This window comes from Empidonax traillii, unplaced genomic scaffold (assembly GCF_003031625.1).
Source record: "Empidonax traillii isolate 1590-97213 ecotype Southwest subspecies unplaced genomic scaffold, ASM303162v1 scaffold926:size687835, whole genome shotgun sequence".
NCBI lineage: Eukaryota > Metazoa > Chordata > Aves > Passeriformes > Tyrannidae > Empidonax > Empidonax traillii.
In genome coordinates this window covers 204,734-227,343 of record NW_020956119.1, presented here as the reverse complement: position 1 = coordinate 227,343, position 22,610 = coordinate 204,734, and the positions used below count along the sequence as shown (strand labels likewise).

Genomic DNA, 22,610 nt, shown 5'->3' with positions numbered 1-22,610 from the left:
CAGCTTTCAATTGTGTGTTTTGCCTGAAGAGTCAGCTTATGGGTCTCATCTCCTTGGGTCCTTGCTCAGCTGCCATCTGTGGCAGGTCTGATGGGCCTTAAGGGGCAAATTTTGTAGTCAGCATTGCAGTAAACTGAACTTCTTTTGATTTTGCCTATTTTGAGCAGATAGATCTGTAAGAGGACACTTCAAAAGTGATTTTTTGCAGTGTTTTAGCATGTACCTTTAGTGTATGTGAACATGGGGTGCAGCCAACCAGTGTGAAAACAGCAGCCTAGATTCAGCTGTTGCCTCAAGTGAGTCTTTCCAGTAGTAAAATAGTGTTGTTTGAGGTTTTCTGCTAGAGGAGGAGGAACTTTGTTGAACTCTGTTTTTTCAACTTATCCTCTTGGTTACGTTGCCTATATTTGAAAATCAAAGGGCGAGTGCTGTTGTACATGAAGAAAAATAAATCCCAAGTTTTGACTTTTCTCTCCCTTTGGGATATTATATAATCTGTTCTGGATGTACTTATTTCATACAGATGTAATTGTCTTGCAGTATCCATGCACATCCCTGTAAACATATTACACATGCTGCTGTTTACCAAATATAAAGTATATTCTACAGCAAGTAGTAAATAGAGAAAGAACCTTGACTAATAAAGAAGGTTATATCTCCTCAGTCATTTTATATCATAATTTTTGTCATGCTGAAGAGGAGGGAATTATGATGGAAAAAGTTTGCTACATGAGACTTCTGGTATGCTGGTTTTTTGGGAAGTGATTTGCATAATGATTCATCAGGATTCAGGAGGCCAGAAAAAACCAAACAATATCTCCATTATATTCAGCTTTCAGTAGACATGCCAAGCTTATTGCAATTTAGAGGAGTCGGTATCTTGATCTTTATAATCTAAACAAAAGCACCTTAAACCTGAAAAGTGAACTAAAGTTTAAACCAGACAAACAAGCTCAGAAATGAAAGCTGAGAACATTCCCAGCCTGTCACCCTGAAGTCAGTAAAATTTCCAGATAATAAATTTTCATTTATGTGTTCCACTTTTTCCACTCTTCATATATTTTGTGTGTGTGTACTCACGCAAGCCATACACATATTTATTTTGATCAAATGCACAGATATTGATATGGTCCTGTAGGAAAAGGAAAAAAACAAACCCAAAACCAAGAAACAAATGTTTAGAGAAGAGAGCAGTCAGTTTACAAGTGAATCAGATGCTTACATGATTTTACCTAATACTGATGATTACTTGTCTCAAAATTAGCAAAATCAGTACTGAGACAACCTCTTGAAATGCCTATGATGGTTTGTAAAATTGAGATGTACTGTCTTACTCTGAATGTATTTTCTTCTCCTGCTTTAACTTTGTGCAATGCAAACAGTGGCAATTTCTTTGAATTACATGCATTATACTAAAAATAACATTTGTTATCTATATCTTTATTTTTTCATCTGTGACTCAGTATTACTCAGAAACTGTTTGTAATACGGAATTTAAGTGTGTGTTTGCAAAGATTGGTTTACTTTTGAAAGAAAAACTACAAATCCATTTGCAAGAGGATTGATGGCATTGCTTTCATATGGCCCATTAAGTGGAGTCATGCAGTGATGACTTGTCAGGGAGCTGTGTCACAACAGATCAAATGTGAAGTTGTGTTCAGTGATGTTTAGCCACAAAATCTTCTTGTCTGATTTGCCCATGTGGCTTGAAACTAGTTTCTTATTCTTATCAGCTGATAGAGAATGTTTAATTGGGAAGCCTTCCTGCAATAAAGGAGGTAGAACGGGATCTGTTGTAGCTTCTGTGGTACATGCTCTTTGTTTCAGGATACTGGCGTTTTTACTTCTGAATTACCTGCATGTCTTGATGTACCATCTACTCTGAGCAGTTTCTAATCAGTGCTCATGTTGTAGTGATTGTTCATTTGAAACTTTAAAAATCAGCATCGTTTTTCTGAATATCACAGTGAAAATAATAATGCCTAATGAATTGTCAACATTTCCCAAAAACCCTAACCTAAACCAATCAACCCAGAAAAGTCCACCCCCAAACTAACCATTAAACTGTAATAGATGTTTTTCAAGGGCTGTTAAGAATTGAATGAAATTAATTTATGAGTTAATTGTATAATTCAAGATGATGATGTTTGATTTTTGCACAGCAGCCTTTTATTGATGCTTGTGATGTTTTGCTTCTAGGTCAGCATGATGGACCTCTACCACGGCAGCATGCTGGATTGCTTCCAGAGTCTTTGATATGGGCATATATTGTGCAGCTCAGCTCTGCATTACGGACCATTCATACAGCAGGACTGGCGTGCAGAGTTATGGATCCAACAAAGATTCTAGTAACAGGCAAAACAAGGTAATGAAAGCATTCATTCTCACTGTGTTACTGTGGTCTGTATTCAGCAGCTGACCGTGCACCTGATACAGAAATAGTTACTGAGTTCTGTTACTTTTAAGTGGCATGAGGCAATGTGCTAAAGCTTGTAGTTTTGGTGGGGGTTTTTTTAAAGTATATTTTGGGAAGATTTATGCATTATCTTCAAACTAGGGATCAGACACACTAGTGCCAGTTTTGAAATTTGTTTATTTATTTGTAAAATGAATGTCTGCTGCATTTTATCAACCAGTAAAATTAGTATTTTCTGCTGCATAATAATTTGCTAAATACTGGTGACTGCATTTATCATATCAAACCATTCAATGAATGCTAGAGTTAAAATTGAGTAACCAATAAAATTTAATGACACTTCTTCCTTTTCTCTTTTTGTACCTAAAGATTACGAGTTAATTGTGTTGGAATTTTTGATGTTTTGACATTTGACAACAGTCAAAATAATCCACTGGCATTAATGGCTCAGTTTCAGGTAAGACTACAGTGCTGTAGTTAGGTTGGTGACTTGACACAGGGAGTACTGAAAACCAGTGTGATCCTCTTTAGAAAACAAGTACTTTTAGTTAAACTGTAGATCAGTGTATCTATCTCTAAATGACGGTATTTTTTTCCATTCCTAACTTGTTCTTGGTTCAGCCACACTTATTTGAATTTGCTTGTAATTTAGAAATGTGAATGCTCATTTTGCTATCTTCTAAAATTTCAGCAAACTCGCCATATAGATTGAAATATTAGTGTTTAACGAACTTGAATGAGAAATGGAAAGAAAAATTTCTAAATGAAGGAGAGAAAAATCTTATATTTAATATTAGAGAAATAATAATAATGATTCAGTAACAGTTTTTGCTCTGTCTTTTGTTTTTTTAACCTTAAAAGTGTTGAATACCTGTTCACAGAGGAGTAAGAGATCTTCTGATTAACTGCACTTAGGCCTTGTCATCACTCCTAAAAGATTCTAGTGTATCTTTATTTTAGTCTGTCTCCTAGTTTTTCCATGCTCTTCTGGTGTTCTCTGAAGTGTGGACTCTGCATAATTCCTGAATTAAGAAGAATCCCTTTAGACTTAACAAAAACTGTTCCACAGTCATCTGGAGCATCACTGTGTACAGGAATACCTCTTTCCCTAACTTCCCCTCAGGGTAAAGTACATTACTTTAGCTGTCATCACATACCCTGTCTGTACTGGGAGTGAAAGACTGCAGTAGGGAGTTGGATTTAATTTATTTTCATTAATTGATTTTATTCACTGTGAGAAAATTACTCATTTGGAGTCTTCCAGTAATAACTGAAATGTATGAACTTTGGCCAGCGGAAACTAGCTTTTTGGAGACCTCGTCCTCGAACATAACTTTTTTTTCTTTAATGATGCAGTTTTCAGGGTACTTTGAGTAGTACACCATAGGATTTCATGCTCTCACCACCCCCCCTCCCCGTCCCCAGCTACATATTAGTGTGCTTTTGGTATAATTTAGTGGAAGACAGCTGAGAGAAGATGGAAAGACATGCAAGTAAGGGATCTATGCCTAAAAAATGCATTGAGGTTGTTTTGGTGGTGTGTTTTTTTTTTTTGGGGTTGTTTTTTTTTTTTTTAAATCTTAAGTACTTCTCTAAATTTATTTTAATTGCAACTTGGAAAGGGGTCCTTCTGGGGTCCTTCTGGGATATTATGACAGTCAAGTAAAGTGAAACATTTAAAGTACTTGGAGGTACAAGTCTAAAAATAATTGCAGATACACAAATCTGTCAAAAGCACTAACCACCATAGCAACACTGACACTTGGCAGCTGACTTGCTTGATAATGCCTAGTTTTGTTTAGGGGGAATGGTTTTTTATGTTTTTTACATTGTTAATATTCAAATTGTTCATGTTGCATTGGTAAACCAGAAAAGTACTCTTAAATACATAGTTTGGAAGATCTAGGATTCAGCAGTCATTTATCATCTTCTACCTTTGTTTACCCTAGCCAGATGAAATTACAAAATAACAGCTGCTGCTTGTCCTTTTTCCTCTTGATCCATGACCTAGTTCCTGAATTCCTCTGGGATTCCTGTAACTGTTAAAAATATAGATTATCTCTTGATTTACTGCCCAGATAATATGCATTTCCTTGTTGCTGTCTTCAGTGGAGGAAGATATTTTTGTAAGGATTTGTCATTTTCTGGTTATTTCCCATTGTTAATATAGAGAGGAAAGATTTTGGCCAGAACAATGAAGAGCTATGTAATAGGAATGAAATTGTTCTTACCAGTCTGTGTTAAACACATCTCATGATCATTTAAGAGTTAATAAAGGCAACAATAAGGGAAGCTAAAAAGAAGTAAGTGGAATATGAACAGCCACTTGCAATAAGAAACAAGGGGTTAAACCTGTAAAAGTTGCAGCACACCCCTTCCTGCCCCCAAGTCCATAAGTCTTGTCAGGCAATTGCAAAGTATAGATAGAAAAACTGTAAACGGTGATGTAGGAAACAATAAAATGGTTTAATAATTATTTCTGTATTTGGAATAAAATATGAGTCCTCCCCTTTACGAAAATAAGAGAAAACATAAGTTTTATTGTTTTAACAAGGGCTATAAGGTTACTTTTGCTTGAAGTAAATATTTTCAACTTGGAAAACCAAAATAACTTTCATGTGCACCTCTACAAATTTAAATAAATTAGTTTGAAGTGACATCTCAAGTATTAATGTTGATTCTAAAAGAACCCCACCAAAAAGTAGGAACTTGGAGGTAACTTACAAGGACAATTCCCTTAGGGCAAGTGAATCCACAGAACTGTAGTGTGGATGAGCTGATATTGATCCAAGAAGAGCAGTGGAACAGGATAAACAAACAAACAAACAAAAAAGCAGTGTTGGCTTCAAAGAATTTATGGAAAAGAGATCCTGTCAAAAATAAGATTTATTTGAATAGCTTGCATGTCTGACTGGTGTATAAAATGTTGAGGTATCTCTGGGGCATTTGGCATAGTAGCACATACATATTTAATATTAAAAAAGTTATTAGCAAAGGGTACCTATGCAATTAACTTTTAAATTGCTCACTTGACATACTTGAAATTCATTTGATAACAGGGAGACATTAATGAGGAGGGCTATCAATGAACTAAATGGTGATAAAATCTTTATTAGCAAAGCTTTCAGCAGATAAAAAGTTAAGTTGGTACAGGTTACAGTTATGAAGTAATTACTAATTACATTGTTATTAATTGCATGCAAGGTACATTTTTGAAGAAAAGACTGCTTGTTCTTAAAAAGTGTAAAGCTTTTTCTCAAAGCTGAGAATCAAATTAGTATGACTTGATAGTTACCATAGCAGAAGTTTTCTGGAGCATGCCAAACACTATAGAGAGTATAAACAAGGAAATTATTGTACCCAATGTTGATCTATACCTTACACTAAATGCAGCATTTATTTCTGGTGTCCCTGCCTCAAGGGAAGTCTAATAGTTTTTGTGTGTCTTCTTAGCCCTTCTCTGCCTAGAAGAAGGAACAGCTGAGTCTAGTGACATTTTCAGGGGGAGGTTAGGGCTTAATGGGCATATGTGGACTGCTTTCTTACAGAAAGGATGGTGTAGCCCAGCTTTGGGGAAGTCATATTCCTTGTCTGAGTGGATAGAGTGGATGGTAGTTTAATCTCTTCTAAAGCAGTAACCTGACTCTCAGAAATCCTGAACTTTGAGTTCTTTCCAGCTTGAGATATTCTGATTCTCCAAGTCCACAGAAAAAATAGTGCCTGTCTTTGTGCACTTGTAAAACTTCAAACATTGAGCATTGTGATAACATTTTCTTTCAGGATTTCAGCTGCCAGTGAATAGTGAAGTGCCTCCAGAGAGCAGTTCAGCTCACTCAGAATCTGAATTACTTTAGAGAATTACAGATATCTTAAATCGATCAGAGTCTTGACTGAATTGCTTAAACTTTAAGTCCCTAAAAAAAATGGGATGAATCCAAGCCACTTTTGCTGCTAAAAGAAGCTAATCATTGACTGTAATTTAAAAAGTATGTGTTTGAGGCTGCATTGGTGTGTTGTATCCTCTCTGCCAGTTCTTCCGTTAGGTGCAATTTGCAAAGCAAACAAAAAATTAAGGTTGTAAGTCAAACGCTCAAAGAACCACAAAGTTGGAATTTAGAATTTCCTGGCTGATGTTAAATGTAAGATTCCTTCTCAACTGTTTTTAAAATCTAATGCAGTAAAGGAAGACTGTGTTTTCATAGAATCTTGCCTGAAGTTACATATTTTCGATGTCTCAGGGCTGTGTGGTGATACAGAATTTATATAGGATACATCCTTATGACTTACTAAAAGTTGAAAGGTACTAAGTGTAAAGTAGGGGACTGCAGAAAGAAGTAATGCTGTGGTTATATAGAAATACCTATTTCTTTCAAGTCTCTTTTACAAACAGAAATCATAATGAAAGGATAAAAGAATGCTGATATTCAGAAATTCCTGGTTGCTTAGGAAATATCATCTGGCGAATTCCAATCCCACCTTATCCGCCATTTTGTCCTTATTTTTGTCTCATTTTCCATATCCTGTTTCTGTCTTTGTTAACGACAAGAATATCGTATTTTTTAACTTGTAGCATATTGTGTATCCATGTTCAAATTTGCTGCTTAATCAGTAGGGGAACAGCAGGGACACTGAGAGATCTGGAAAGGTTTGGTATTTTTCACTGTCCCTGAGCACTTGGAAGATGTGGCTTCAGGCTCAGTTACCGCAGCCAAAAGCAGCAAGCATGGTTTCACCTCTGGGTGGAAGAGGATAGTTTCACCTCTGGGTGGCTTGTTCACCATCACAGCACTTTTGTAAAGCTGCCAAATTCTAACCAGAAATTTACTGTTGCAGCGCTGCCAAATTTTCAGCCCTTCTTACAGAAATGACAGAAGGTGTATTCCTTGTATGACTGCATTCTCTGCTAAATAGCTTGGCCTTTCTCTAGGCTATGGGGCTCACATTCTCAATAATTAGTAGCTTTTATGTTTTTACTTTTTGAAAAATATTTTCTCAAAAAAACCCTCTTGAAAATCCTAAATTTGGATCAGTAGCTGACTGTTAAGTTCAGTCTGAGGCAGGTATCCAGTATGGAAAACTGCAGCTGTTTCAAGTTTGGCCAAGTTGTATGCAGTTGAAAGCCTTTCCATGGAAAGAATCAGTCAGACTTTGCTATGAATATCATTGTTTGCTACTAAATTAGCCTCCTGTTTTTAGCAGTGGGCTTTAAAATCTGTTACAGCTTTTCAAAATAATTTCTCGTGGCTGTCTACTAAAATTGGCAGAATTTTCTGTTGTGGCAAAGCAGTCTGTATCGAACATTTATCTTTTCAGACCAGTTCTGCACTTAAGGAAAGTGTTTAATTTCTTCATAAAACATGATGCTGCTCAGTTTGTCAGCCATACAGGCCTCTTCCTGTCTAGTTATAGTTCAGATCTTTTCACACTAGCCATCAGAGGTGAAAATACTTGAGCAATTTGTTGAAAGAGAGGCAGGCATCATGTGCTAGAATGTGGTCTGGCATCACAGAATGTGACTGGCTATCATGAAAAGATATGAGTCCAGCAAATGCTGATTTTGTTTAACAAATAATTGTTGTATTTCTACGTCTTGTATTGAGAAGACTTCATCTGTTTGCTACCAACACCTTAACTTGTCAGTATTGAGCAGGTGAGTGGCTGGAAGAACCTCTTTGAAGAGCTTCTGCTCACTACACAAGAATTCTCTCTGGTACTGTCCTCAAACTAAAAATAGGCAAATTGTAATCATTGAAAGATAAGTATAGTACTTAGAAATAACTAGGTGTCAGGACAGATTTTCCTCTTTACATTTTAACTACTTGTAACTTAGTCATATTGAACTATGATTTGAATAGTACGTACTTAAGTTGCTCAAATTCTTCTAAGGTATTGAAGAGCTGTCTCCTTTTAACACCGTCTAGTACCTTAGCTAATATTAGTCTATACTAAGAATCTTACCTGTGTGTGTTTTCCCTATTAGCAAGCAGATTTGATCTCCCTGGGGAAAGTTGTGTTGGCTTTGGCTTGCAATTCTTTATCAGGAATTCAGAGGGAGAATTTGCAGAAAGCAATGGAACTGGTGACAATCAACTATTCCTCTGATCTGAAGAATCTGATTTTGTAAGTTGGCTTAATAAATCTTTTAAATGAAATTACTACTTTTTTTACATATAGAAATGCAAATTATAAATGGTATTTTTAGGTGCAAATAAGATTACAGATAGAACTACTGTCATTGAGTTGTCTGCGCAGTCAATGCATTGTTAAATATTATGATTTAAAATTTGTTTCCAGATACTGGTAAAGCTCCTCATAACAATTAGGAGTGTATACAAAGGCATTTTAAGTTGTTTTCAGTACTGGGCTTCATTGCCTGTTCTCTATAATGGCAATATGCTAGTCTTATCTTACAGTTTCAGAAGGTATTGAGAAATAGGAACATTGCCTTTTTGACCAAAATATTGAGTGCTAGTTTTTCTTGGCTGCATATTATTTTGTATTGTTTTGATGTAGTCAACCTTTCTCTTGCAACCTGAGTGAGAAAAGTAGAAATCTTTGCTCCTTCCCTCATTTGAAAAACAATTGCATTACAATCTGAATCGGCATGTCTTCTCTTTTTTGGGTATGTTCTTGCTGTTTGAGTGGGGTGAACTGCACAGTTTCATGAAAGTACACTCATCTTGTATAAATAACTGACTAGATATATATGTGTAAGTTAACACATTTTCTCTGTTAATATCTTCTTTTAAGAAACACAAAAATTGTCAGCTTTGTGTATTAAACAAAAAAGTCAAATAGTTATCATAATAGGATATAATCTCTGGCATTTGTGACATATTTAATCTTTTGGGGGTTGGGTTATTTTGGCAGGTATTTGCTGACTGACCAGAACAGGCTTCGCAGTGTAAATGATATCATGCCTATGATTGGTGCACGATTCTATACTCAGTTGGATGCTGCTCAAATGCGAAATGATGTTATAGAAGAAGACCTAGCAAAGGTAAATCATGTAGTAATTCCTACAGAAAGGCCTGTAGTCAGTATTCCTACAGCTGTACTTTTAAAGGGAATGTTTTCTATTCGTTTTTGTTGTTTGGTTTTTTTCCCTTCTGTTTGTTTAGTAACCTAAGTAATCTGCCTGAAGGCTTGACAACCCTAAGTTCAGGCTTTTGAAAGTCCAGAAGCTCCAAGAATCCCTAGTTTTAGGATGTCCTCAGCTGGCATTTCACTGAAGTAACATCATGTCCAACCAGCAGTCTTGGGGAAAAGATGTTCTTTATAGTACAGTTAAAAAGTAGCATTCTGAGTAAATAAGGCCATGTATGTCATCACATACTAGATCATGTAGTGTGTACTAAAGGTTATACAGCAACAGATGTTGTCTTTTACATTCTTGGATTTGGATTTCAGTGTCATTTTACTTCTCAATCTTATGTTTTCCTTTCCAAATGAATTCTAGATCATGGAGATACTGTGCTTAGTTTCCCTGAAGTATGAACCTCTTGCTGTGGGGTCTGGTTAATCTGTAGTATTAAGTCAAGGTATCAAGTGCTAACACAGTGTATTTTTTCAACAGGAAAGGGTGTCTTTTAGAAGCCACTAATAGCAGGATTTCTTTCAGGATTGAGTTACGTTACAGAATGCTTTCATGACCCTGAAAATGTGTGGTTTAGGGTATTAAGTAATAATTTAATGTGCTATGATTCCATTACATTGTAAACCATTGAAAATTTTTTAAGAGGCAGTAGACCAGTGGTTGGGATTCTGATCGACTTGGTTCTCCTGATTTCTCCACTCTAGGCTTGTTGGATAACAGGTTTTTTTCTCAGTGAAAGATACTGAAATCTATCAGAAGCAAAAAGATGTAGAGGAGCCAGTCAGTATCTATGCTGGATGCAGACCTCTAGATGTTGGGTGCCCACTTTATCAGAATCAACTACTAATCCTTCTCCAAAGTTGTTTAGGATCATTTCTTCTTAAGGTGGCCCTATGTGCCTGCACAAAGCTGGGCAGATGGACCCTCTCCCATTGCAAAAGTGGAGATTGTCCTGTAATCAGCATTAATCATTTTGCATTTTTAGTCAAGTTATTTGTAGCAGTTGCTTACCGCTGACAGGTGAGCAGAGCTACTACAAATCCAAGTTGTTGCTTAGCCCCCAGTTTGGTAATAGCTATTTACCTGGCAGTGATAAATAGCACTTCTTAATTAACTGTCATACTGTAACTTGTTTGCACTAGCTACAGTATCCCTTTGGTCTAACCTCCCTTCATTTTTGTTCCAATGCAGATGCTTTGGGGAAAGTATTAGAAAAAGGCTAGCATGTATGATGGGCTTTTTTCCTCATATTCTCCAAGCATACAGTCATCTGTAGTTTAGGGACTTCTTATGCTTGGAGTGGTTTGTATGTAGTTAATAACTGTTTTCTCAAAGCCATGAAACTTTGTTACTCCTATAAGGCTCACATTTCCTAGAGCAGTGACCCTATTACACTATCATCTTCCTTCCTCACCTCTTTGTTCATCATATACAAATCACAGCAGACAAAGCTGCAGTTTATCAAAACCCTGTAATCCACTGTGTAGAAAAGCTCCCTGCCTCACAGGCTACTAAGCCTGCAGAGAGGCTACCTGAAGACTTGGTGCCAGTGTTGTTGCTCAGCTGTGTCACCGTTGACTGGGAATTTACACGGTAGCAGCCTTCATATAGGTGTTGTTTTGGCTTTTGTGTGTTTGACCACATACCAAAAAATTATTTGGAGGTTAGACCAAATAATAGACCTTGGCTAGCTGGGCAAGGTAGGTTTTCCTGCTCAGTCTCTAAATGTAGCTACTGTAGTGGCACAAACTGTTCTGCAGTGTGTTTTTAGCTAGTAATAGCGGTCTCTGCAGCCCATAGGTTGTCTGAGGCCAAGCTGTTACCACCTTGACCTACTTTACCCATCTGTGCACCGTCATCTACTCCAGACTGAATTCATTTGAAATCGATATTATCATGCATGGAATGAGATGCATCTTAGCATGAATAATGCTGCAGAGCTGGGCCATTGCAGAATGTGAATAATATCAGGAGAGAATCTTTTCCTGACAGCTTTGACTTACACTGTGAATTAATCTTTAGTTTAATGTGAGCTAGGATACACTCTTTTTACTGTATCCTAAGTGATGTGGAAAAACATACTAAATCAATTTTCAGTTGCATGTACTCTAAGTATCTATAATTCTAATGTTCTACTTTTATGTGAGCTCACTGTCATTTATGGACTCAGCATTTATACTCTTTTTAAGACTTAGATTCTAACTGTTTTGGAAAAACTTGTTTCAAAATTATGTTTAGAATCATTTATAATCTGAATGCTAGTCTGATTATATTGTTGTTAAATATTTGCTAATAATGGCCTACAAAACATTTCTGAAAAACAGATCTGTTAGATTATGTTCCTTCTCATCTTAACCTGAAATAAGGTATTATACTGTACTTGTAAATATCTTGGTAACTCTGTGTGTGTATATGTATGTATTAACATATTCTTCTTGTTTAACTTACTATATTTTAGCATACCTGTAAGTATAGGCTGGCAAGAGACTAGACTTATGTTTCCACAAAGAAATAGATTGCCTGATCCAGTTCCTGCTGGGGCAGCAAGGTATCATTAGTTGTTGAATCTTCACATTATAATTTGAAGCTCTAAAATGGGCATTGGACTACTGATATGCAACACAGTGCATTTGATCTCTGAAAAAATTATACCCTCTTCTTTGAATAAACAAATAATAATTAATAGTGCTTCGTTGGCATTACTACTATATACTTTTTGCAAATAAATGTCTTAATTTTATGTTTCAGAAACTTTTAATAACCTTTTTCTTGTTTTCTAGGAGGTGCAAAATGGAAGGTTGTTTAGGCTCCTAGCAAAATTGGGAACAATCAATGAGAGGCCTGAGTAAGAAATATTTGTTTTCATGGTTTAAAGTATGTAAAACCCTGTTTGCAGTGCAGTGTTTCTTCCCTCATAATAAGCTAAATATTTTTTCCTATATTTGCCCCTGGAGAAATGAGTGTTTAAGAAGCCTTGAGAAAAACTAGATAAGCAACTTCAACCAAAATTTTAAATAAAGGAGAAGAGAAGGCTACAAATAGATATGCCAAAGTTGCTTCATTGCTTTTAGTGTGGTTTATCTTAGCACTCTGTTGTGAGTGACAGTACTTTTAGAGGACATCCATAGCTTGCTTTAACTCTAGCAAAGGGTGTAGATACTAGTTTTAAGCTAGTGATTGATCAACTTCTTTTTCTATCGACTAACCACATAAAAATGAAGTTAATGATCTGTTTTCCATCCTTTCACATAGACTTAGTTATGTTTATGGTGCTTGTTTCCAACATTTACGTGTTAAACGTGTTGCAGATAATTCTTACTTTCTCCCATTATTTTTCTGTGACGTTAGCTTCAGGTGCTTTAGCAGCTGAGAAAGTTTGAGTATGTTATCTTCTGTTTGTGGTAGGGGGAATAGGTAATTTAATTGCAATTTATAACAGGTAGCTTAGCAGTGCAATCAGACTACTCAGTTTAGGTTGAAGAGTCACATGTATCTGTGGGGTTTGATTCTTCGTAACTTACTGACCTTTAATATGAACCTTTGTTTTACACCAGGTTTCAGAAGGACCCAACGTGGTCAGAAACTGGAGACAGGTATTTACTAAAGCTCTTTCGAGATCACCTTTTCCATCAGGTGACAGAAGCGGGTACTCCTTGGATTGACCTCAGTCACATTATCTCATGTCTTAACAAGGTACTTCGGTTAGCTTTTAAGAATTTGTTTGGGTTAGCATTCTTTAAAATAGTATCCCACTGCAAAGGAAGTTGGCATTGGCAGGTTAATTTTTTTATGAATATTTTAAATAAATTTCATACGTGAATATTAAAACTTGACATTTGTTAATATAGCATGAGATGCAGTATTAACTTCTCATCCTAGAATGCACTGAGTACTGTGGATAAGCAATGCTGGTCCCTTTATGCTACTCTGGTCTTTCAACACAGCATAAAGGATCCATAAAACCCCTTTAACTGGGGGAGGTTTCTGCTGATAGGTATCACAAAGGATGGTTATAAGGCAGGACGATCCATTCCTAAACTGTGCTGACCAGAGTAGAAGACAGGAGGGAAACTGCAATAGAAATCTGTGCAAAATTCTTGCCCTCTAGGACTGTGCTGGAAAATTTCTGTGACTTAAAATGTTAAGTACACTTCTATAATAACTTCCCTAGTCTCTCCAGCCCTTCATTTTCCAAGGTTGACTTAATAAAGGTATTTGCAGTTTTCTGAGAGCTGCATCACTACCTAAAAATTGTATTTGAGCACTGTCATGATTAATAGCAGGAGACGTGTGAGAGACCACAAGATCTTCAGTAGATAAAGAACTTGTCTTGGTCTATAAATTAAAAAGTACTTGAGCTGATTTTTTTTTTTTATTGGCAGATCAGCTTTCAACTTATTTTACATTGTTTTGCCAAACTTCGCTAATTCATAGGAGACTAAGGTGCTGCAACTTCCTTTATTTTTTTTTTCTTTTTTTGTTGTAGCTGCTTGGTCATTTCACTCACTCTGTAGAGAATGGTGATGCAAACGCTGACAATACACAATTTCAGTGCCCAGTATTTTCTTTTCTAGAATTAGAATAGCCAACTTTCCCCCAAAAAAACCCGGAATATATTCAGATCCTTTGACATGTAATAACTGACTTAACTACACTTAAATCTTTTTCTAAAATTGTCAGGGCTTCTAACTTCCTATTAGATCACTGCTGTGCATTTCTTTAACCTCCTTTTTGTCTTTCTGGTTGGTGTCTGTAATCACTTTAAAAGGGACATTAAAGGGATTGAGACTAAATCAAAAAGAAAGCATGTTGACATTCAAATAGGCAGTGAAATGCCATCATGATTTGAAAGCAGTGACCCATACGGTACTGTAGCAAGAGGGGACAGTCCTGAATTCGTAGGTCAGGTAAGAGACAATATCAAAGAATGCCTTGTTCTATAAATGTTCACAGCTTAGCTTTTTAAACAGAGGCTCTTCTCTTCTGTGGTTGTGGGCTCAGAACACAAAAAATGTAAGGCTTATCGAACTTTACCTTGGAAATACACTCTAAAAAGCACTTCCAAAATTGTTGTGTGTTCTAGTTTGTTTGGGCTGTTCTATTACACTCCAAAATAATTCCCTGTTGTTAAAAAAAAAAAAAAAAAAAAAAAAAAAAAAAAAAAAAAAAAAAAAAAAAAAAAAAAAAAAAAAAAAAAAAAACCAAACCAACACTTTTTTTTCCAATGTGGTGTTTTGGGGATCTTTTCAGCTGAGATACTGATTTATGCCTCCACAGTAGGAGAGAAAGAAAGCCATAAATAATGATGTTTCTAGTTAGCTGTGTGGCTTTCTTAATACAGATCTTCCATATCCTACATTAATTAAGGTAATTTGTTGATTTATTGTATGATGATAATGGGAAAGAACAGTGGACAATATTTTGTGATGGATGGTGGAAGACACTGGTGGTTTTATCCTACTCTACAAAAATTAGAAGCTAATTGCCTTGCTTTTGTCCTTCTGAAGCTGTACACAAAGCAGGAACTTTAAAATGTGGAGGTTCCAGCTTTTAAGGTTATGTTCATAACATTACTTTAAAAGACAAATACAAAAAATGGCTAACTTGCTGTGTTGCTCCAGACAGCAGCTAGTGGAACATCTTGGTGACAAATTTAATTGTTTTGCTCTTCAGTAGGACATTATAATACATATATTTGAACTTGCTGGGGTTGTATTTCAAAAGATTGGATTGGTAGTGTCATATCCCACTTGTCTCTGCCCCACTTTCTGTATTGGAACAAGAAAGTTTATAGTGTCAAGTATTTGGAAATACCAACATATCAACTAAAACAGAGCTACAAAAGTTTTGCATTATAACTGAGTCTGACAGTTCTCCATTGGTGAACATTATTGTGAAGTGAGGAGAACATAAGATACAGTGTTTGTAAGGGGCTTCAGCTTGTGAGGTAGGATATTCCTCTGTTTCAAATTAGGATTTAATGGTACATCTCCAAAGTACATATTGAATTTGAGAAGTCAGAACAAAACATGAAAACAAATGTGGAACAAACTTTAATCTTCAACAGCAAATTATCTATTTGATTACGAATTATACCAAGGTAACTTTTTTTCTAAGGGATGAAATATAGCATACATCTTAGGAAATATAGGAACTAGTTTGCTTCCGGTGCTGCTAAAAATGTGAGGTTCGGGTTTCTACCAGTTTTCAGACTACCTGGGACTGATCCATCCATTATCTCATTTTAGAGTAGGCAAGAAGTAATTTACCTACCCTGCATGGAGGCTTGTGGATCTTATGTGCAAGTGTGATGTCATATGTAGTTTTGTTCTTCAGGAGCTGTATGAAAATTTTGCTTCCGCCCAGGGAAGGATAGCATTGCAGGATTGTTTGCTTTGTGGAAAGGGAAGAAAACAATGGTAATCTAGTTCTAAGGTCTGGAATGTCCATCAGGTTAAGACCAAAATGTCTCGATTTTTTGGCAAGAACATTGTTGTGGTGCAGTTCAGATCCTTCCTTTCTGTGCTGTTAGCAGATTTGAACCGCGCCATAACAATGTACTTGCCAAGAAATTGATTGCTTTTCTTGTTGGGGAAATGTTTTGCCATTTCTTTCACACTTCTTTTATTTTATCTTTTGCATTCTTGTTACAGTTAGATGCTGGTGTGCCAGAAAAAATAAGCCTCATTTCCAGAGATGAGAAGAGTGTACTTGTGGTAACTTACAGCGATTTAAAGCGCTGCTTTGAAAATACTTTTCAAGAACTGATTGCAGCCGCAAATGGTCAGTTGTAGTATTTGCTGAAAGCATGCAGGACATTGCTGAGGAACTTAACCAATAGCAAATTGCACTACAGCTGAATTGTTGTTGTCATCTCATTTCACATTTGGGAAACAAACAGGAGATGAGCAAAGCTGCTTGCACTTCAGTCAGGTACACTGTTACTTGAAGGGAAGAATGTTTCACTTATCCTAGAGCTAAGGCTGCCATTGGAGGCTTTATCTGTGAAGAATTTATTTTAGATTAAGGAACACATCAGGTGCATGATGTTCCTACTTTTATTTTTTCCACTTGTATATGCACTAATTTTAATTTTTTTAAGACTTTTCTGATCTCTGAAGTTTTGCCACATTGTATACTTTAAGGGAAACTCTTTGCAAGGACATTTCTGGGATACATTTTTGTCACTGAAGATATAGCAAAATTTATTCATTTTTGATATTATTTGCACCCAGAATAGCATAAAGGACCAGGTAAATAATTTAATAGAAATTGTGTTCTATTAATGACCGTTTAGTTCGTAACCTCTGTAAAAGTGTGTTGTATGCAAGCTCTGTATGCCACCCACTGTTAGCTCAAAGAAATGTGAGAAGGCGAAACTTTAAAACCAATGAAGTGAAGTATTGATAAATTGACAAAAAAGGAAAGTCCCCTGTCATTTGATTAAAACTTTGTCTAAGCCAAGTGACGAAAATAGCATAATGGGAAACATCTATAATTTAAGGAGCATATCAAACTTGCTCTAAACACAACCAGCGCCTTTTAAAAACTGTTTGTACGTTTTCCTGGTAGTCAGAAGCATTTACATTTATGCAATTTTTTTAATAGATTTTTTTTTTTTAAAGAAATTGTTCAAATGCCTGAAGTTTCAGGAGTGTATTACTTTAGGTTATTTACAGTATAATTTTTGTATAAAGTTCTGTTCTTTGAACCACAGCTTTATTATGGTACGCTACACTGGATACAGATACAAAGACACTGTTAAAAGAAGATTAACTAAACACAGCAGTTGTCTGGCATCAAGAGCTTTTCAAGTTTTACGGCCTGAATCTGGAGGGATAATGATCTGCTGTGCCTTTGCAGTCACTGCTTAGCCCAAAGTAATATTACTTTTGATAATACTCAACACATGAATATTCCTGAAGTAATTCAGTCTCAAAAGTCTGGAATTTTCCTCCTCAATTACCTTTCTAATATTTGGACATGCAGTTGTCTCCAAACTTGGGTATTTATGGGATTTCTAGTTAAACACCTACACTTTGATACTGAAGACTGCCAAATATGTAGGAATTTCCTTTCTTAAAGCAGTAGTGAAGACTGTATCTATCCTTTCCCAGCACTGAATGTTTTAATAGCACTGGGTGCTCACCATGAAGAAAATGTGGAAACTCAAAAGGTCAGGACAGACTCTAAGCACTTGCAACTGATGTTACTGACATCAATTTTAATAATTCTCAATATTTGTAGTTTTCAGAGAAGTTTTTAATATTTCTCTGTCCACTTTTATAAGCTTTAAAATGATTCTCCGCCTTGAGACTTGCATCAAGAAAAAAGCAACTCTCTTCACATCGAAAGCTTTGAAGACTAGGGACATGCTTTACACATGTTAGAAAATGTGGTTGAATCCACATTAGGTAGCATCAGTTGATGAGTTTAAAAATCGATTATTGTTGCAATTTTAAAAGGAACATAATGTTTAATATTCAAATGGTAACAGTTGCCAGAATGTTCTTTTTAATATAAAAGGAACAGGAACTTTGAAAAGTGAACATGCAAAACAGTCTTTTATCATTAGCTCATGTATTTGAGGAAGAGCAGCTGTCTTTTCTATGTTTTTTGACAAATCATATTGTAATTCTTTTGTACAAAAAAGAAGTACTTGTATTCTAGAAGAAATATGGAATGCTTAATTTATAAGCGGGCTGAGGTTTTTTCCAGTATTGTTTTCTTTGAAAATGAAAGGGGATCATCTGTTCAGTTGTGGGGTTTGGGAACCTTTGAAAATTTAATTTGTGGACCAATATTTTGTGAAAGTGTAAGGCAGGGGTAAAATAGGGCTTGAATTCTCATCCTTTTTAGACCAGCACACCCTCTGCAAGACATGTCTAAATTGCAAACCTGTGTGTATTTGCATAATGTCAGTTTGCTTCAGCCCCTAGTAACCTCAGGACTTGGTTTAAAAATAAAAAGGTAGACAGCTAATAAGTTTTCGTACATAATGTCAGCCAGAAGATATTTGGTGTCAGGTATACATAAAATAAAAAAGAAGTTGAGCTTTGTTTTCTATTTATTTTATTTGGTCCGTATTTGGGAATGATTTGAACAGTCTGAAGTTCAGCTTGGGTATTTTTTTGGGGAGAGCCCTTCTACCCCATTTTAATTCCATTTAGAAGGTTGTCCTAAAGTTGTAGTTTGATACAGTCATAGGAAGAACTGTGTATCTGTATTTAAAAGAAGAGTCACCAGGATATGCCCTCCCAGATGGGAAATTTTTTTCTGACCTTCCAAATTTTTACAGCTAAAAGCACAGAAGGGACAACCTTTGAAATCATATGATGTTGGTCATTTTAATTTTTGTACCTGTTTTAAATTCTGTTGCTGTATTTACTATATTGTAAATATTTTGTTGAGGGTACCTATGTATTTTTGATTTGCCCTTGTTTCGGTAATTCAGGTGTCAACTGCTTCCCCTAAAAAGCACCAGTATGTTAAGTTCTAATGTCATGATCCCAATATGTGTTACTCATCTTTAATCCTGTTTTCATTGTTCATGTGTACAGCAGTATTTTTAATAAAGAATACCAGAAGTAACGTGGCCTTATTTTGACAATGTGAAGTTCCGAAGTTGGATATGGGGCTCTTCAACTTTGGTGCCGGAATCGTATTTCATTCTGTCTCACACTTTTGTATTCATTCTGTTTGCTGTGCGGAGTTTCAACGATCAAGAGTCACAAATCGTGTTTAGTGTTTGCCACTTCAAGTGTATCAGATGTTTTAAAATGTACAGATGCTGTTGACTAAAGTTGTACTCATGCATATTTCCTTAACTCCCAAGTCAAATCCCATCTGCTTCAGTTGGATGGGGTCATCTTTATTAGATAAGCCCTAATTTTGAAAACTCTGCTCAAGTACCCTTCCATGTTTACTGAGCTTTTTTTTCCCCCAAAACAAAGTATATTAGTTTCTGTGAGAATTTGCATGTGGAGTCATGACAGCTTCACGTCCTGGAATTCTTTTTTCTGTATTTTTAACCTGCAAAGGTTAGATGATTTGCTGGTGGGATAAAATCTCCTATATCCATCCAATCCTGACCGTGCTTATGGAGCATGAAATTTTGTGCAATATATGTGAAATTGCCAGTACTTCCTGCATTTATCTAACATGGAGTCATTACCCCTTAAATTGCAGTTCTAAAAATGTTATTATATAGGCTTCAGTAAGCTTGATTGATGCAAATATCTAGTCTCCAGTTTCCTCCTTAGTAATGTGCAACAGCAGTTAAACAGCTCCTGCTGCAGTAGGTGATAGATCCCATTATGTTCTGCTTTCACAAATAAAGTTTCATCTCCGTTTCCTCCCATCACTTTACATGGATGGGTTGGGGATATGGAGATTCTCTGAAGAAGAGAAACCATCTGTCCAGGCCTGAGGTACTACCTGATGTCACAGTAGTTTTGGAACAGGCTTTGTTTGGGAAACTTTAGCTCTGTTGGTGTCCTTTTGTCTGTTGTGGATCTTCTGCCTGCAGAAGGAACCGGGCACGGTGGGTGGTTGAGTGGATGTTTGTTCATGGGCTGCTTAGTCTTCCCCAGCCAGAGTTGAATTTTTGCCTCTAGACAGCAGTAAGCACTTCTTAAACATGCTGAACCTAGGGAATGTCCCTCACACAGGGAGCAGTTCAAGTGTCTGTCACTGTAACTGCTTTGCTGTGTGAGAAGTGTGCCTTCTGAGTGATTATTCCAAGCTCTCATTTGCTCACAAAACTGGCACGTGGGATGGATTTTGTGCCAGATGTTTGTACTGCCCAGTGCTGAGTCGTCTGCCACAGCAGTCTTTGACACTGACAGAACTCTGAATTATTTCAAAAGCAAACTTTATTATATGAATTTAGCAGTGAAATACATTGTATGAAGACAGAAAATGCAAGACAAAATAGGAGTTATTCACATCTGAAGACACTTAAGAGGTTCATATAAAAGTAATCTTTGTAATCCAGTTTTCTTAAATATTTATGCACAAAAAGCATATTTATATATTTACATTGTGCAAACACTTCCTTTGAGATGCATCCATCCTGTAACTGGTTTTGTTCAAGTTAGAAAACTGTTCTTAAGCTTTCATTTTGATCAAGGTCAAATATACTTTGCCAGCAAGAGACAGTGCAATAGAAACTTATAAGTGATGATCTCTTGGCCAGGAAGATCTGGAATTGATACTTAGCTTAGAAGTAGTGGTACATATTTATTTTATTTGAATATCTAAGATAATTTTTATTTGTCAGTATGCAAAAGGTAATTTGCCTTTGTTTGTTAGTGGGTTACATTCACAGCTCCTAAGCTGAATTCTAAGAGGTCAAGACCATATAACATGTGGCATTTGAGTTAATATATATTTTTAGTGGACCATGAGAAGCTGAGATTGGGCAGTAATTGATTTGAAGATATCAGTGCTACTGTGTTAAATGCCAACTCTCATTTTAATATTGCATTCAGAGGTGAAAGGAATGGGTGCATCCTAATGCTTCTCGAGCAAAGAACACTCATACTCTTTCTCAGATACTATACCAAAGTCTGTTGCAAATAAATGACACATTTTTATTCCTGTACATATATAGTGGTAACTAATGTGGAAATTTAACTCTTCATGGAAAAACTACCCTAACTTTACAGGGAGATTGTCTTGTAATTTCTAACTGATCTCTTCAAACTCTCTAGCAATCAATTAATTTAAAGTATATGCAGTTTAGTAACCATCCTGTCTTTTCAGACAGATTGCCATAAATAAAATACAATCAGTGCAGTGTTAGAAGGTCCACAAGGTTTTTGTGGACAGAGCTTGCCTTTAACATGTATAGCTTGTGGTTTGGTTCCAGTGTGTGCGTGTTGGCATTCTAACAAAGTGCAGAACTTCAAGAATATTTACTTGATTTCAGCAGGCTTATCCAAACTGAATTGATATGTATTCCCTGTTGTTGCAGCCCTGGCTCTGGTCTTAGTTCTTCTCTATCCTTACCCATTGTGTTTAGTGACACATTTTAAATTCTTGCCTCACGAGGCTCCCTACCACACCTACCATCTGAAATAGTAAGATCCATCTAATGTCCCATTCCCAAATAGCCTATTTGGGTTCCCCACAGCATCAGCCTTCCCTCAAGTTTCTCAAAGTAGTTTTCATTAAAAATGTAGCTTGTGGTCTGTTTCTTATTTCTGCCTTGTTGAAGAATCCTTTTATTTTTCAGCACTACGCATACCCCAGCAATAGGATGCAGATGCCTCAGTAGCTGATGCTCCTGGCTCTCTAGGGCTCCCAGCTGCCTCTCCTGACTGGGACAGCAGTGCTGCACCGGGGCCTGAGCAGAGGCTGGGGGACAGGAGCATGAAATGCCATTCTCCTGCCAGGGACCAAACAGTGAACTGGTTTTCTCTGTAATAAGTGGCCATCCAAGTTTTCCTGGATGCAGAAGCACAGGGTATTTTTAGCAGCTGTTGGTTTTGAGTAGTTGGGAAAGTCGAGGCCTAAGCGATAGCATGTTACTGTATTTTGAATATGCTTGTTGTGGTCTGAAGAAAAGCCGATCACTGTGATTAAGTCAATGATAACCTTCTAAATTTTATGATAATTAAAATCGTTTGGGTCTAAGTTCTTAAACTGACAGTATTTCATAAGAACCTTTTTTGATTAAATGCATATTTAGATCTTCACCTAGAAACACTTAAACAGGTGGCTGAGAATAATGGACAACAGAGTTATATTCAGGAGGAGGAGAATGGCTAGCCTTCATTTTCTCCAGCACCACATTACTATAGGTGTATCTTCTCTTGGAGTCACTGAGATGGTCACAGCTGAAACTGCAGAAGCTTCTTGGCTTGGTTATTCCAGAGAGCACTGACTCCTTGCTCCTGCTGGCACCTTTAATGCTGTAAGAGAGCAGTGTCACTGTGAACTTACTTAACTTTTGTTTTAATGCCTTGAGCAAAGCCAGGTCATGAGAAGCAGCTCTGTTTATTCTCACATGTTGGGAGGGCATTGATGCTTATGGGCTTGCTCAAGGGAAGTGTGGAACAGGGGCATCAGGGAGCCCTCCTGTGTTCCCCAAGT

General features: G+C 36.5%; 2 protein-coding genes across 5 annotated transcripts in view; one reads left to right on the top strand and one right to left on the bottom strand.

The window, feature by feature from the left end:
• Positions 1-19,103, top strand: part of PAN3 (poly(A) specific ribonuclease subunit PAN3) — an 83,767-nt gene extending 64,664 nt beyond the window's left edge. The window contains exons 14-21 of one of the 4 annotated variants that reach the window (XR_003573408.1): positions 2,200-2,365; positions 2,786-2,873; positions 8,397-8,536; positions 9,287-9,416; positions 12,293-12,357; positions 13,067-13,205; positions 14,281-14,419; positions 16,166-16,276. Coding sequence is in view for 3 of the 4 variants with exons in the window: in XM_027903040.1 (XP_027758841.1) it covers positions 2,200-2,365; positions 2,786-2,873; positions 8,397-8,536; positions 9,287-9,416; positions 12,293-12,357; positions 13,067-13,205; positions 16,166-16,306 (869 nt within the window). In the remaining variant the exon portion in view is untranslated. Of the gene's footprint in view, positions 1-2,199; positions 2,366-2,785; positions 2,874-8,396; positions 8,537-9,286; positions 9,417-12,292; positions 12,358-13,066; positions 13,206-14,280; positions 14,420-16,165 lie in introns of all 4 variants that reach the window. The other 3 variants (XM_027903040.1, XM_027903042.1, XM_027903041.1) reach the window with 3 other exon arrangements.
• A 1,268-nt stretch (positions 19,104-20,371) lies between these two features.
• FLT1 (fms related tyrosine kinase 1) overlaps positions 20,372-22,610 on the bottom strand; it is a 110,621-nt gene continuing 108,382 nt past the window's right edge. Inside the window, exon 30 of the mRNA XM_027903039.1 lies at positions 20,372-22,429. Within this exon, the coding sequence (XP_027758840.1) occupies positions 22,225-22,429 (205 nt within the window). The 3' untranslated portion in view covers positions 20,372-22,224. The remainder of the gene's footprint in view (positions 22,430-22,610) is intronic.